This window comes from Simochromis diagramma, unplaced genomic scaffold, assembly GCF_900408965.1.
Source record: "Simochromis diagramma unplaced genomic scaffold, fSimDia1.1 OVJJ01000355.1, whole genome shotgun sequence".
Taxonomy (NCBI): Eukaryota; Metazoa; Chordata; class Actinopteri; order Cichliformes; family Cichlidae; genus Simochromis; species Simochromis diagramma.
The window spans coordinates 999,119-1,013,721 of NW_024387174.1; the positions used below are offsets into that span (position 1 = coordinate 999,119).

The window sequence follows — 14,603 nt, forward strand, 5'->3', positions numbered from 1 at the left end:
TTGATAACAACATGGAAATTTAGAGATTAAATAATTATTAGTGGGACAAGGCAGTGGTTTGACAGTAATAATATTAAAAAAATAATGCTTTTCTTAATGTAGTCCTGATGCTTTGCCTCACCTGCCTCACACAGATGTTTCATTTTCATCACAGCAGTAAAAGTATTGCTGTTTTATTGACAGCTGTAAAGAAAGGAGCCCACACTGAAGTATCGGTTTATATAAAATCAAACACACTGAGCTCCACATGAACTTCATGCTAACCAAAATGCGTGCAAAAACAACCAGATCATTTTAAACATGCTGCAGGTGCTGCAGACAAGCAAGAACCAAAAAATGTCTCTTTGTCACCATTTTATTAGGTTTTTACTGTTTGTGTTAAACTATGCTGTTTCCTGTTACTGTCCCTGCTCTTTGTTCTCATCAAAAGCCTTGTTCTGTTAACACTCTGTGCTGAAGCTGAAGGAAATATTAGATGATACAGCTCCAGACTAAATCACTGACCCATTAATGACGCTTCGATGCAGTTGTACCTTGCACTTCTATCAACAGGGATGCAGAGGAGGTTAAAGCACTTCAGCTTAGTTTGTTCACAGCTGTGCCAAAATTCATGAATACCTCCACGGATGTCCTGAGAAGGGCAACAATATGCTTTTAATGCAGCCGATCTGACGAAAATTTAAAAGGAGAAGAGGAAGAACGGAAATGATGCGTAATGCAATGTCAGACATATGATGGTGAAAGAAAAATTGATCAGGTTGGTGATATGAAAGTGAAACTCGACATGATTGATTTGTTTCGTACGAACTCGAGAAGTGAAAGTTATCAGACCCTATTTTGATTCTTAAGGCAGACTCGTTGGTTTTGGGAGGATTTCATTTTTTTTAAAATAACATTTCGGTCTACACTCCACACCAGTTGGTGGCGGTAATGCGCCATTGTGCTGTTTGCCAACAGCCATTAAACAATAAAAAGAAGAAGAAGGAACCGACGCTGCTCTGTCCCGTTGTGTGTCTGAGAGGAGGTGACTGCTGCAGCTCAAGAAATCTCAGAGGTTAGGACAGGATCGTCCGGTATGAGGAGATCAGTCAGCACAGACTGCTGGATATCAGCTGGAAATCTGAGATAAAGTCTCACATTACAGGTATGTACAACTGGTGATGGTCTCAGTGAACGAACACAGGAATAACATATAGCACCATATAGGACTGATCAGAGCTCAGTTTTGGCTAACAGACTAACAAGGACTTCTTCTCTATCTTTAAACAGCAAACCTTTAGTATTAACATCCAGGAGACAGAAGCCGGTTCTGTGTATTTTGGTCCGAGAGTGACAAACCTGGCAGGTTTTCACCGGACGGCGTGTCCGTGCCGTCGGGTTTTGTGTTTTGTGTTTACGTCTTTTTGCGGTTACCTGCCCTTTAATCGTTTGCTGTTTTAGCCGACTGACGGTTGAAATTGTTTTGTGAGCTTTAAGTCGAGATTCCGGCGTTTCTGGCAAAAATACTTTTACATTTAAAAACTGATCAAATTAAATCAGGATTTAATGAATCGATAACTCATTATTCATATTAAAATCGTTTTTTTAAACCCACCCTCACACAGAATAGCTGTAAAAGAAGAGCACTGTCCTGCAAAGTAACAGTGTGTAGAAATGAATACAGTTTCATATGAATACAGCTAATGTAGTTATAAAGCTATAAGGCATCTGATATAAGAAGAAAAAATGATAAAAACATAAAAATGTTTTTCAATAATTGTTGTTATTATTTTTTTTAATAAGGATAGAAGATGTTTATACATTTATATTATTATGTTTTATTATTGTTTCTGTGAGGTGCAGCAGGCCATGTGGTGGTTGTGACAGTGTAGAATATATATATATACTGGAAGTGCTGGGTATACAAGTCTGGCCTAAGTCTTCGGTCAGAAAGACTTCAGCAGTCCAGGAGTTTAGTTCACCGTCTTTAATGAAGCTTCACAGAAGAACTGGTTACAGCAGGGCTTGCCATGATAAATCCAACTGTGATACAGCCAGATATGCACTTATAATTGTGGCAGATGCAGTATAGGTGACTATAAGCATGGTTGTCTGGAAACAGAAACAGGTAATACTATAATTAGCAGAGTCAAAGATAACTAAGCAACAATCAGAACACATCATCTACTCAGACACAGCAATATTTTACAATGTCCACTAGGGGTCGCCGTAAGACCAGAAGTTGGCTAAATAGCACATATCTTCCCAGTTGCAAATGTTAATAACAATTTAGCATCTTTTTACTGTCTTGATGCATACTAAATCATCCAGGTATTAAAATCCCCAAAAGATTGTGGTCATCTGGACGTAGTGTTCTCAGTGGTAGAAATGTTTCATCACTCATCAAGTGACTTCTTCAGTCTCAGCTGACTGCAGGTTTCCCCAACCTTATAAACAGTACATTTGCACAAGGACTTGAAACGAGCCCACAGAATGAACGATGGGCTGTGAGGTCAGTTTAATGATCAAGACGATCATTAATGTGCAAGTTGTCATGACCACTGATCAAAGACCATTGATCAATGGTCATTGATCCATTCACATACAATTTACAGAGAGCTGCACTCGCAGCATTGTAAGATGGTGAAAGATGGATCATTAGGCCCCCTCCTCAATTGATTGTCTTTCCCTTTTCACAGGTACTCCTCCTCCTTGGGGAGTCAAGGAGGTCTGTGATCAATGTCTATTGATTTGTGGCCATATATATGTATATGTGTGTGTGTGTTTATGCATATGTGTATGCTGGGTTTTGTTTTTGTTTTTTCATTTGCCTCTTTTATGGGCCCCCCAGCTGTCTGTGGGTCCCTGGGCATGTACACAGAATGCCCACTGAAGTAACTTTGCCATAAGATTTATTAAAAAATTGGGATTTAGATTGATCTACTTAGAAACATGGGCTGTGAGGTCAATTTCTTTTTTCATTAATATGCAAATTTGATCAAAGACCATGGATCAATGGCCATGAGTACCAATAATGGCTGCGCTCACAGCACTGTAAGATGGTGAAAGATTTACCCATAGGCTCCCCTCCTCGATTCAGAGATTGTCTTTTCCTTTTCATGTAAATTACCTCTTCAAGGAGTCTTTGATCAGTGGTTATTGATCAATGGTCATTACAATCTGCATATTAAATCAAGGAACTGACCTCACTGCTCGCCGTTCATTCACTGGTTTCAGTCATTGTGCAGATGTACTGGTTATAAGGTTGGGTAAACCTGCAGTCAGCCCTTTGAGTGCTCCAGGAGAGTAGAAAAGCGTTATATAAGTATCAGTCCATTTACCATTTAGCACTCACACGGTGTTCCTGAAACACACTTTCAGTTTTACTAACAAATGTGAGCAACATGCTCACAGTGTACAGCGCTGCTAGATTCTATTTGCTCACAAGTGTATTTTCCTGCTATCACATTAGTAACAATTTTCTTGTGTCCCACTGTTCCTCAAGACTTCCTAAGACAAGATGAAGTGTGAGGAAGAGGAGGGTCTGGATGATTGTCAGGACTTCAACAAGGGGAGGAATTCCAGTCTGGACCAGGAGGACCCAGAGCCTCCACAGATTAAAGAGGAACAGGATGAACTCTGCATTAATCATGAGGGAGAACAACTTGTAGTGAAACAGGAGGCCGAAGGCATCATTGTCTGGACTGGGGAAGAGCGGCGCAAACTGCTGGATACCATCTGGAAACCGGAAATAAACCCAGAGAGCACAGGTATGTAAAAACACTCTCTCTACACACACACACACACACACGAAACACCTGATTGTTCTGTAAATAGTTTGAAATGTTTATTTAAAAAACCGTCTTGGCTGCATTTTTAGGTAAACAGCTGCAAAAACTTTGTTGTTTGCATAACTCAGTTACTTTTTTGAAGAAGTAACTATAATTAATTGCCCAACATTTACAGTTACAGGACTCTCTCCCAGACCACAGACTCATACTTATAATACAAGTCAGAGCTTTATAAATTAAAAAATTAAAAAATAAAGAAAAAAAGAAGAAATTTTTGTTTTCAAAATTGGAGTTCAGTTATTTTTACTTCCAGTAGTGTTAACATACTACCAGTGTTGGGTAAGTTACTTTAAATTAGTAACTTAGTTACATTACTAGTTACTTCTATCAAAAGTAACTCAGTTACTTTCAAAGTAACTAGTTACTAGGGAAAGTAACTTTGGTTTTACTCAGAATTCTCTTGTTAGTGTGTTGCTTCCGTAACTGGATACCCAGCAAGATTGCCAGTCTTCTAGCTTGCTTACTTGTGCATTACAAATGCATTGTGCCACCTACCAATAGAAAGGAAAAGACAATGTGCACATTTCCATGAGAGAAATCCCATGCCTGGACCGTCGTTGACCGCCGCCATGATTCTAGCCTACGTCACAACGTCATGTGCGCTTTTTACATCCAACACGAAAACTGCAGTCGTGGTGCTTTCGATTGTACTCAGAACTCGGAAATTCTGCCTTCCAAATAGGAAGATGTAGGTAACACCAGACTGCAGATGAGCTGCATACAGGGCTGGACTGGGACAAAAAATCGTCCCGGGCATTTTGACTAGAGACCGGCCCGCTATTATAGGAAAAATCATAAAGCCGTTGAATGAAAACAAACACTGTTGTGACAGTGATGTACACTGTCTTGATGGTATATATGCATCAATCTATCAATTGTTTGTTGTAAGATTCAGATAATTATTTTTTTAAAAGCTAGACATTTTAAATGAGAATAAGAAAGAAAAGTACTATTTTGTGCCCCCCTCTCCCTGTTAATGCCCTACTTGGCCCCCCTGGCAAAACTTTGCTAGCCCTTTCCCCTGCACAGTTACCAGCTGTCAGCTACGTAAAAAAATGATCCTGGTGTTATTTGTCTCTCAGAAACAGTTCATAACTTCCCTTCAACTCATTCATATCACCTAAAAGGTAAACCTGTTTCTCCATCACCTGTTCAGCTCTGATGATTCAGTAAGGACATCTCCTGGTTTCATCTTCATGTTTCCCTCTCACCAGCAGAGATGGGCAGTAATCTGATTACTTTTTTCAAGTAACGAGTAAAGTAAGGGATTACTATTGCAAAATCTGTAATTAGATTACCGTTACTTTCCCATAGGAACGCTGCGTTACTGCGTTACTAAAACCGTGATTTTTTTGCGAGAATGTCTCACGACAGTGACGTAAGCGAGTGCGCCGTTGGTGACAACAGCTGTGTGCAGATCAACAATGGATCACATATCGATTGTGGGAGAGAGTATGAGCGTGCAGCGTTTAAAGCTTGGAAGTACTGACCTTATTTTGAGTTTGATTCCATAAAAAGTGACAAAAACATTAGCGTCCATCGTGCGTGGGAAGAAAACTTCTTTTTACAGCGAAAAAAACCCCTAAACTTCCAAGCAAGCACCGAGTGCGCTATGACGTAATGGGAAACTCACAGAGAAACTCGCGGATTCTTCAACTGACCGCAGCACACCTGCACCAGGGTAAACCTCCGCCTACCCCCAGTTCTGCTTTACAGGTGAAAATAGAGCAACAGGACCGCTGAGTCTTTGACTTTATTTATTTACTGCTGTGTTTTACTTGCATCTATTTGAAAGACTGAGTGTAAACACAAAAAATATTTTATTTTATGTGCTGGAATGTGCAGAAAATAGGTTTAAATGTTAAACTAATTTATTCAAGTCAGAGAATGTTGCATATAATTAAATTTTTGCTTGATGCATAAAGTTAAAAGATTAAAACTGATAAAACAAGTTAAAAAAAAAAGAGACTTTTCCATTTGATTACATTTTGTATGATGGATTATGCAGAAAAAGTAGAATTGGGCTGAAAGATCTATCGCTTTATCACCTCTTCAGGTTGTAAATCGTGTTTTTAAAAAGTAACTAAGTAACTAAGTAATTAATTACTTTTGAAAATAAGTAATCAGTAAAGTAATGGGATTACTTTTTGGGGGGAGTAATCAGTAATTAGTTACTGATTACTTTTTTCAAGTAACTTGACCAACACTGCTCACCAGATAACCAAACCGACATCATGACCAGCAGCTTTACAGCTGTGGCTCCAGCAAACATCAGCTGATACTAGAAATTAATATTAAATAAATTCTAACAACAGCTGATCAAGCTTAAACGTGCTGCTGTTGTTTAACGCGACATCCGCTGGTTTCTTCTTTCTGGCGCAAAGTGGGCGATAAACAACCAAGAGAGAAAAGCCGATCAGCTGATCATTGATCAGTTTAATGATTGAAGTAGGAACAGGAGAGGGAGAGAGAATGAGAGAAGAAGAGGCAGCTGTGCAGCAAAGACACAGAAAAACTCCAGCTTTGTGTCTTTTTCATTGTAGCTGAAGTACTGGACAAGCTGCGTTCCTTTTCACCTCAATACGAAACGCGTAATATTTTATCGGAGACGATTCCGTGTTTTTAGGGGATGGTTGGCAACTCTAATAACTAACCTTATGAACAAAATAAAGTTCAACATCAGTAACATAGCACCATCCAGCTGTATAGAAACTCCATCATGCTAGCTAGTACCCAGTACGAAAAAGTCCGCATAACGAAAATAAACTGTACCTTAACTTGGTTTATATCTGACCCAGATAGACTTCAGGTCATAACTTCTTACCTGAAGTTCAGTTCACCTGACACTTGGACCGGCGGCCGCCTCGGGTCTTTGCTCCTCCTGCCTCCCCCTTCCCTCATCCACCTGCTGGCCTCCACCACTTGCTAATGTTACTGAATCAGTGGAAGCTCTGCGATAGCCACCGCAAGAAGTAACGAATAACGATCCTATCTAAATCCCAGTAACGATTAACACGTTCCTGATTTTGGCATAATAACTAGTTACCGTGCTCGTTACCACAATAATAACGTAGTTACTGTAACGCGTTACTTAATAACGTGTTAGTCCCTACACTGCATACTACACAGGTCATGAACAAGATTTTTTTAAATTTTCATTGTAAGTGAGCTAAAGCAGTTAATTAAAAGTAGTCTAACATAAATGTAAATGCTGTAATTTAATAAACCATGAAACTTGGATGGATTCGATGCTGGCGTGACCACAGTGCACACATCTAATGTCGCTCACAGTGGTCCAAGGGACCACTCAGGGAGTTTGTGTGTTTGCTCAGACACATGAAAAATTAGAGGGAACATTGCCCCCCACCCACCCATGAAAGAACTGCTAGAAAATACACAACACACAGTAATAATATGTTTTACATTATAAAACAATTCTAATTCTAAGTGATGTTATACACTTCTTGCATTAAATTTTAGAATCGTATTTATACTGTTAAACTCGAACAAAAGACGGTATATTAAAATTATGTTAAAGTTAGGAAGGTAAAAATAAAAATTTATGGTTACTGACAATTTTAGATTTTTCATTTTATTTTACATTAGGTGTGTTAATTCAGTTTCTGTTTTGTAATTTAATTGATGTTTGTATTTAAACATATGTACTTAAAAATAACTGAAAATTCTGTAAAATGTTATATGAAAAACTCTGGATGTTTAAAAACTCTGCCATTTAACAAATATTGAGCTTTTCTAATAAGAGTGTCAGAACTCCAGTCATTTATATCAGTGCAAAAATTAATTGTTCAAATTTTGGAATTACACTTTTCTTTCATAAACACATTTTTCCCATTTGTCCCATCAGATCTGATTCACCAAGTTGAGCGTAACAAGGAGGAGGTTCTGACAGACCAACAGATCTGTAACCAGGAGAAGAACTTCAGCCTGGACCAGGAGCACCCAGATCCTCCACAGATTAAAGAGGAACAGCGGGAAATCCGCAACAGTCAGGAGGCAGAACAGTTTCTACTGAAGCAGGAAACTGATACGTTTATGGTGATTCCTTTTTATGAGCATAGTGACCTCAATAAACTAGAACCAAACAGGAACCAGCTTCTTTCTCTTAACTCTTATGAACCAAACATGCGTGATTGGAAAGAAGGTCACCATGTGGACCTGGGATCGGCTAGAAATTGGGAGCTGAAGAAAATGAGACATAACGGAAACGATAGTCACAGTAATATAATACACATCTCTCCAGTATCAGAGAGTCAGTGTAAATCTATTAAAAATAAAAATTGTGTAAAATGCAACACTTGTGGTAAAACCTTTCGCGATAAATACAGCCTCACTAGACATTTGAAAGTGCACACAGGTGAGAAACCTTATTCTTGTACCACCTGTGATAAAAGATTTAGTGAGTTGTCAAGTTTGAAGAGACACATGAAAATTCACACAGGTGAAAGGCCATATTTTTGTAGCATCTGTGGAAAAAGATTCCGGCAAACGATAAACTTGAAAACTCACATTAGATGTCACACAGGTGAGAAGCCCTATTCCTGTGGCGCTTGTGGAAAACAATTCAGTCACATGATAAACTTGAAAACTCACATGAGAACTCACACAGGTGAGAAGCCCTATTCCTGTAGCACTTGTGGGAAAGATTTTAGTAACTTCTCAGCATTCAAAACTCACATGAGATTCCACACAGGTGAGAAGCCGCATTCTTGTGATACTTGTGGGAAAGGATTCAGACATATGATGAACTTGAAAACTCACATGAGAACTCACACAGGTGAGAAACCCTATTCTTGTAGTACCTGTGGCAAAAGATTCAGTCATAAATCAACATTGGAACGTCACATGCGAATTCACACAGGTGAGAAGCCACATTCTTGTACCATTTGTGGGAAAAGTTTTTGTAACTTATCAGCATTAAAATCTCACACTAGATTTCACACAGGTGAGAAGCCACATTCTTGTGGCACCTGTGGGAAAGGATTCAGTCACATGGTAAATTTGAAAACTCATATGAGAATTCACACAGGGGAGAAACCATATTCTTGTAACACCTGTGGAAAACAATTCAGTTATAGAATGAACTTGAAAACTCACATGAGAACTCACACAGGTGAGAAGCCCTATTCCTGTAGCACTTGTGGGAAAGGTTTTAGTGACTTCTCAGCATTAAAATCTCACACTAGATTCCACACAGGTGAGAAGCCACATTCTTGTGATACTTGTGGGAAAAGATTCAGTCATATGATGAACTTGAAAACTCACATGAGAACTCACACAGGTGAGAAGCCCTATTCTTGTAGTACCTGCGGCAAAAGATTTAGTCAGAAATCAACATTGGAACGTCATATGCAAATTCACACAGGTGAGAAGCCACATTCTTGTAGCACATGTGGTAAAAGATTCAGACATATGATGAACTTGAGAACTCACATGAGAACTCACACAGGTGAGAAGCCCTATTCGTGCAGTGCCTGTGGCAAAAGATTTAGTCAGAAATCAACATTGGAACGTCACATGCAAAGTCACACAGGAGAGAAACCACATTCTTGCACCACTTGTGGGAAAGGATTTAGTAACTTATCAGCATTAAAATCTCACACTAGATTCCATACAGGTGAGAAGCCACATTATTGTGGCACCTGTGGGAAAGGATTCAGTCATATGGTGAATTTGAAAACTCATATGAGAATTCATACAGGGGAGAAACCATATTCTTGTAACAGCTGTGAGAAAAGATTTCGTTACACGACACAGTTGAAAAGACACATGAGAATTCATACTGGTTGAAAGTTTCACTCTTACAAAATGTGGGAGAGCTACTGTCACGAGTTTGTTTCTCACACAGGTGAGAAGTGAAATCACTGCAAGACCTGAGGGAAAAGACCCCATTCTTATCTATGGTATAGTTTCTGTCAAGAACACTTAAAGACAGAATTCTTTGGGGCACTTTCATGTTTATCAGATAGCATAGTGAAGACAATAGGGAGCGCATGACAAGTGAATAGAAAAATAGGCGCAGCAAAGGGAATCAGGTAGGAATCAAACATGAGTTACAGCATGCAATATTACAGCATATACTAATCTATTCAACTTGTGAGCTAAACTGTTATCCAAGAGCTTTGAGAATTGTTTATTTAAATTATTACCTCATTTCCATGATATATTGATGAATCTCTGAGTTATTTAAATCCCTGTATTTATCTGAACTCATATTTTCCAGTTGTTCTAGTGTTGTACATGTGACATCAATTGTAAATGTCTGTTGTTTACAATATTACAATTGTAATAATTATTATTTTATTATTAAAAACCAATAATTATGTCATGGTGGACTTGAAATCACTTTGTTTTGCCATGCTGAACTTCAGGGGAAATGTTATGCCTATATTGTTATTTATTGTTTAGTTCTGTTGTAAATGAGTATGGGTTATGTGTTCTTAAATGGTAAATAAAGAGATATTTAAAGGTTTTTGTGGTTATTTATTTCTTCAGAATCAGAATCATCCATCCATTTCCTTCCGCCTTTCCTTTCCAGGGTTGCGGGGGGCGCTGGAGCCTACCCCAGCTGTTATAGGGTGAGAGGCGGGGTACACCCTGGACAGATTGCCAGTCTGTCACAGGGCTAACACATAGAGACACAGCAACCATTCGCACTCACATTCACTCACAGATTCACACCTATGGGCAATTTAGATTAATCAATTAACCTATCCCCACTAACAGAATCAGATATACTTTATTAATCCCGAAGGAAATTATGGTTTACAGCAGGCAGCATGCTAGTTGGCGCATTCGCACTTACAAGGAACCTTCTGACCAAACATGCTTTAGACATACATCACATTGGGGAGGCAGGTTAGAGAGGTAGGCTGATAGGAAAGAACAACAAAATTAAACAAACATGAGGTGAGAGGAGAAAAAACTCCACCCAGACTGAGCTCCTAATGGGAGAACAGTTTGAGAGCAGAAAAAATCACCTCAGCACAAAAAAGCACATGGCTGTTATTACACCATAGAAACACATGACAAACAACACATGACAAGTAACTTCTCTGGCTCTTGATGAAGGCGGTCGCACTTTCTCCCTTCCTTTATCTTTCCTGCTTGGCTTTCTCATGTCTCTGTCTAGTCTTGTCTACTTCTCTCTCTCTACCCTGGAAGAGTCTCACAGTCTGTTCTCTAAAACCTAAAAGAGGAATTATGGATTTGATCAACTGGCCCCTGAATGCAATTGATACCCTCTTCTCGACGAGAAGCCTAGGTTCGGGAGAGACCGTGTGTCCTGGAGGGACGTTCTCTGCCGGATACATGATGGACGGGTGGAAGGACTGGAGGGTTGTGTGCCTGGTGGGACTGTCGACCGAGGACATTGAAGACATCTACCTTTTTGGAACCATGATAACAGGGTTCTTGCTGATAGGCGCTGGCTTGGCCCTGGCTTATCGAAGAATAAAGAAAGCGGAAACGGCTGTTCAAATTCCCACAAGGCTGCCCGCTATGTTGATTGGAACGATGGAGTGAGCCGTGGCTTCTCAGAATGGGCTCATTAGACGCAGCCCGGATGACATCTTGGAGAAGCTTGTGGCTGCTGTGAGTACTGAGACTCTGACAACATCTGACAACATCTTGGAGAGGCTCACGGCTGTCGTGAACACTCGTGCTCTATGAGCAAACTGGATAACATCTCGGTGTAGCTGGATAACATCGTGGAGAGGCTCACGGCTCTCCAGTGGGAATGGTGAGGAACCAGTGATGGACATTAGACAGACTGTAAAATTGTCATGCAGTGGTTTGCACTAAAGAAAGAACACCACCATTATTTCATGCGGCTACTATATCGGTGCCTGCTATGGTCTCAAGGCTGGAGCTGAACATAACAAACAATTTGTCCCCTGATAACAACTCACTAGGCTTTCTTGACTGGTGGAAATTCCTAAAACGAAGTCTTCACTTATCCCACGTAAACTAAAATTAAAATGCAAATATTCATAGTGGCATGAGAAAGGGATGAAAACCTAGAACACGTTATACAATTGCAAAGTTCATTTTATTTGAAGATCTTTTAAATCCAGATTAAAAACGTATTTTTATTCGCTGGCCTTTGAATCAGTGGATAACTGACACTTTAACTTATATTTTATTGTTATTATTGTATTGTTAGGCGGTTGTGGGCAAAAGACCTGCAACTGACAAATAAAGGCTATCTCATCATCTCATCATTATTGTTGTTTGTTTGTCGTGTTTATTATTCTTATCGTACCTTTCATATTTCTGGAAGTAAACTTCTTTTTACATCAAAAAAACCCCCCTTAAATTCTGAGCAAGCACCGAGCACGATGCCACGGGAATGTGAAATCCACAGAGAAACCCCTGGATCCCCCCACTGACATGACCGCTGCAGCACCGGGCAAACCTCCACCAACCCCACTCCTGCTAAACTGGTGACAACAGAATTAAGAGCGACAGGACTCAGTGCCACTGAGTCTTTGGTTTTATTTATTTTCTGCTGTGTTTTAATTGCATGTATTTGAAAGAGTGAGTGTAAACATACAAAAAGAATTATTTTATATGCTGGAATATGCAGAAAAAAGGTTAAAAAACAAATTTCTACAAGACAAAGATTGTTGCATATAATAAAATTTTTGCTTGATGCATAAAGTTAAAAGATTAAAAATAACAAAACAAGTTTTAAAAAGAGACTTTTTCATTTGATTACATTTTATATGATGGATTATACAGAAAAAGTAGAATTGGACATCACTAAGTTTTTGCAAAGGTCTATTGATTTATTACCTATTCGGGTTTTGTATCGTGTTTTCAAAAAGTAACTAAGTAACTGAGTAACAAATTACTTTTCTCAAGTAACTAAACCAGCACTGTTGGCGATCATATTCTGTTTCCAAAAGCTGCCAGACATTGTTATTGTGCTGTTTACTCATCCTTGCTCTTTGACTCTGAACCTCCTCCGTGTGTCAGTATCCTGTTAGCATTCCTCTGGATGAAGCTCCCTTGAAAACATCTCTACCAAATAAACTCAACTTTTAGAAGGACCTCACCTGCCTGCCCACTCTCCATCCCTTCACATCCTATCAGCCCATTGCTCCTCTTCATGAATCCTTGTCCTCTACTCCTCATTCACCTCATGTTAATAAATCTCTTGTGACGGCCTTTTTATGTTCCAAACACCAAAAAAGTCCAAGAAAAGGCCAACAATGGGTGGCAACGGGAGGTTTGTTTTAGAACACATTTCTTACTTCATTGTTTAAAATTATATGGTGTTTATTTCGTGGAAAATTACAAACAAAACCCAACCCCCAAATAACTTCTTGCAATTTAAAATGAAATGAAAGTCAACTTAATTTGCTTTAACAACTTCAAAAAGTGGTGAAAAAAAAATCATTTTTTAAACCCTCCTGTTGTCCCATCTGAAATTTGGCAAACAAAAAACATCTGTACCACACCCCTCCAGGGTGCTCTTAATCCCTTGATTGATGGGAGGGTCCATAAGCTAATAAACCAATCACTTTCCAAAAACTTTTCCAATAATAAAATGAATTACAAATTTACATAACAAAAAATAGGTCCACATATTCTTACAACTTTAAAGAAAAAACAAAAATGAATACAAATTGCGATTTATAAACATTCAACAAAAATGGCCACAGCATCTCTTAAACTTGCCTCTGAGTATTGCATCTGCTTTTACTGCTGCTACTTCTCTTTAACTTCTCTTTAACCTTGTAAAACAAGGAAGCAACCTATGGAATACACGAAGTCCTGATTTCTTCTATCTGAAACAGTCAATGTATCTCAAAAGGAGAAAGGGAAGTAGTGCATGCTCCCATCCATCCATCCATTTGCTTCTGTTTATCCTTTTCAGGGTTGCGGGGGGCACTGGAGCCTATCCCAGCTGTCATAGGGCGAGAGACGGGGTACACCCTGGACAGGTTGCCAGTCTGTCGCAGGGCCAACACACAGAGACAGACAACTGTTCATGCTCACATTCACTCCTATGGGCAATTTGGATTAATCAATTAACGTATCCCCACAAACTGCATGTCTTTGGACGGTGGGAGGAAGCCGGAGTATCCGGAGGAGGAAGCCAGGGTACCCGGAGGGAACCCACGCAAACACGGGGAGAACATGCAAACTCCACACAGAAAGACCCCGGCCTGATGGTGGAATTGAACTCAGGACCTTCTTGCTGTGCGGCAACAGTGCTAACCAACGTGCTGCCCTATTGACAACTTGAAAAATGTCTATCATATCTATGTAGGCCTGAATACAAGCTAATGAATAAATTTTGAGATCTGAGAGTAGTAACTCTGATATCTTTTGTTGTTTGCTGAAAGTACTTAGTTACTCATTTGCTTACTTACACTGGACATATTGAGGACCTGGTAGCAGTTCAGAAGGAGTAAGAAGCCCTTTTTGTTGAGACCCTTTTTCTTTTGTTTATTGGCTGGGAGAGAATTGCCCTTTCTTTCTGTTATATATATATAGAATAAGGATCATTATGTATGCATCAGTATGACTGTGCAATGACAATAAAGAGTTATCTTATTGTTAGTGTCATGGTCCTGGGTCTTGTTGACCCAGTGTTTTGAGTTCTCTTGTATTTTTTTGTCATTTGGTGTTACTTTATTATTAACCTCCTAGGACCTGGCGTCCACATATGTGGACATCACACTTTAAGTATAAAAACAATAATAAACACAAAGTTTTGGTTCCATAACATTTTTCTATCATTGC

General features: G+C 39.3%; 2 protein-coding genes across 2 annotated transcripts in view; both read left to right on the plus strand.

The window, feature by feature from the left end:
* LOC120744794 (E3 ubiquitin/ISG15 ligase TRIM25-like) overlaps positions 1 to 14,603 on the plus strand; it is a 188,961-nt gene that overhangs the window by 168,572 nt on the left and 5,786 nt on the right. The gene's annotated exons all lie outside the window — the stretch shown is intronic.
* LOC120744774 (zinc finger protein 883-like) lies at positions 80 to 10,472 on the plus strand. The gene is made up of 3 exons (XM_040049331.1): positions 80 to 1,144; positions 3,485 to 3,749; positions 7,696 to 10,472. Exons 2-3 carry the CDS (start codon positions 3,500 to 3,502, stop codon positions 9,636 to 9,638), a joined length of 2,193 nt encoding a protein of 730 aa, XP_039905265.1. The 5' UTR covers positions 80 to 1,144; positions 3,485 to 3,499; the 3' UTR covers positions 9,639 to 10,472.

Excerpts from the sequence above, each read along its gene's own strand:
- LOC120744774 (XM_040049331.1), top strand. The coding sequence starts at position 3,500 with ATGAAGTGTGAGGAAGAGGAGGGTCTGGATGATTGTCAGGACTTCAAC. Across the intron at positions 3,750-7,695 it reads AATAAACCCAGAGAGCACAG|ATCTGATTCACCAAGTTGAG; the intron begins GTATGTAAAAAC and ends TTGTCCCATCAG.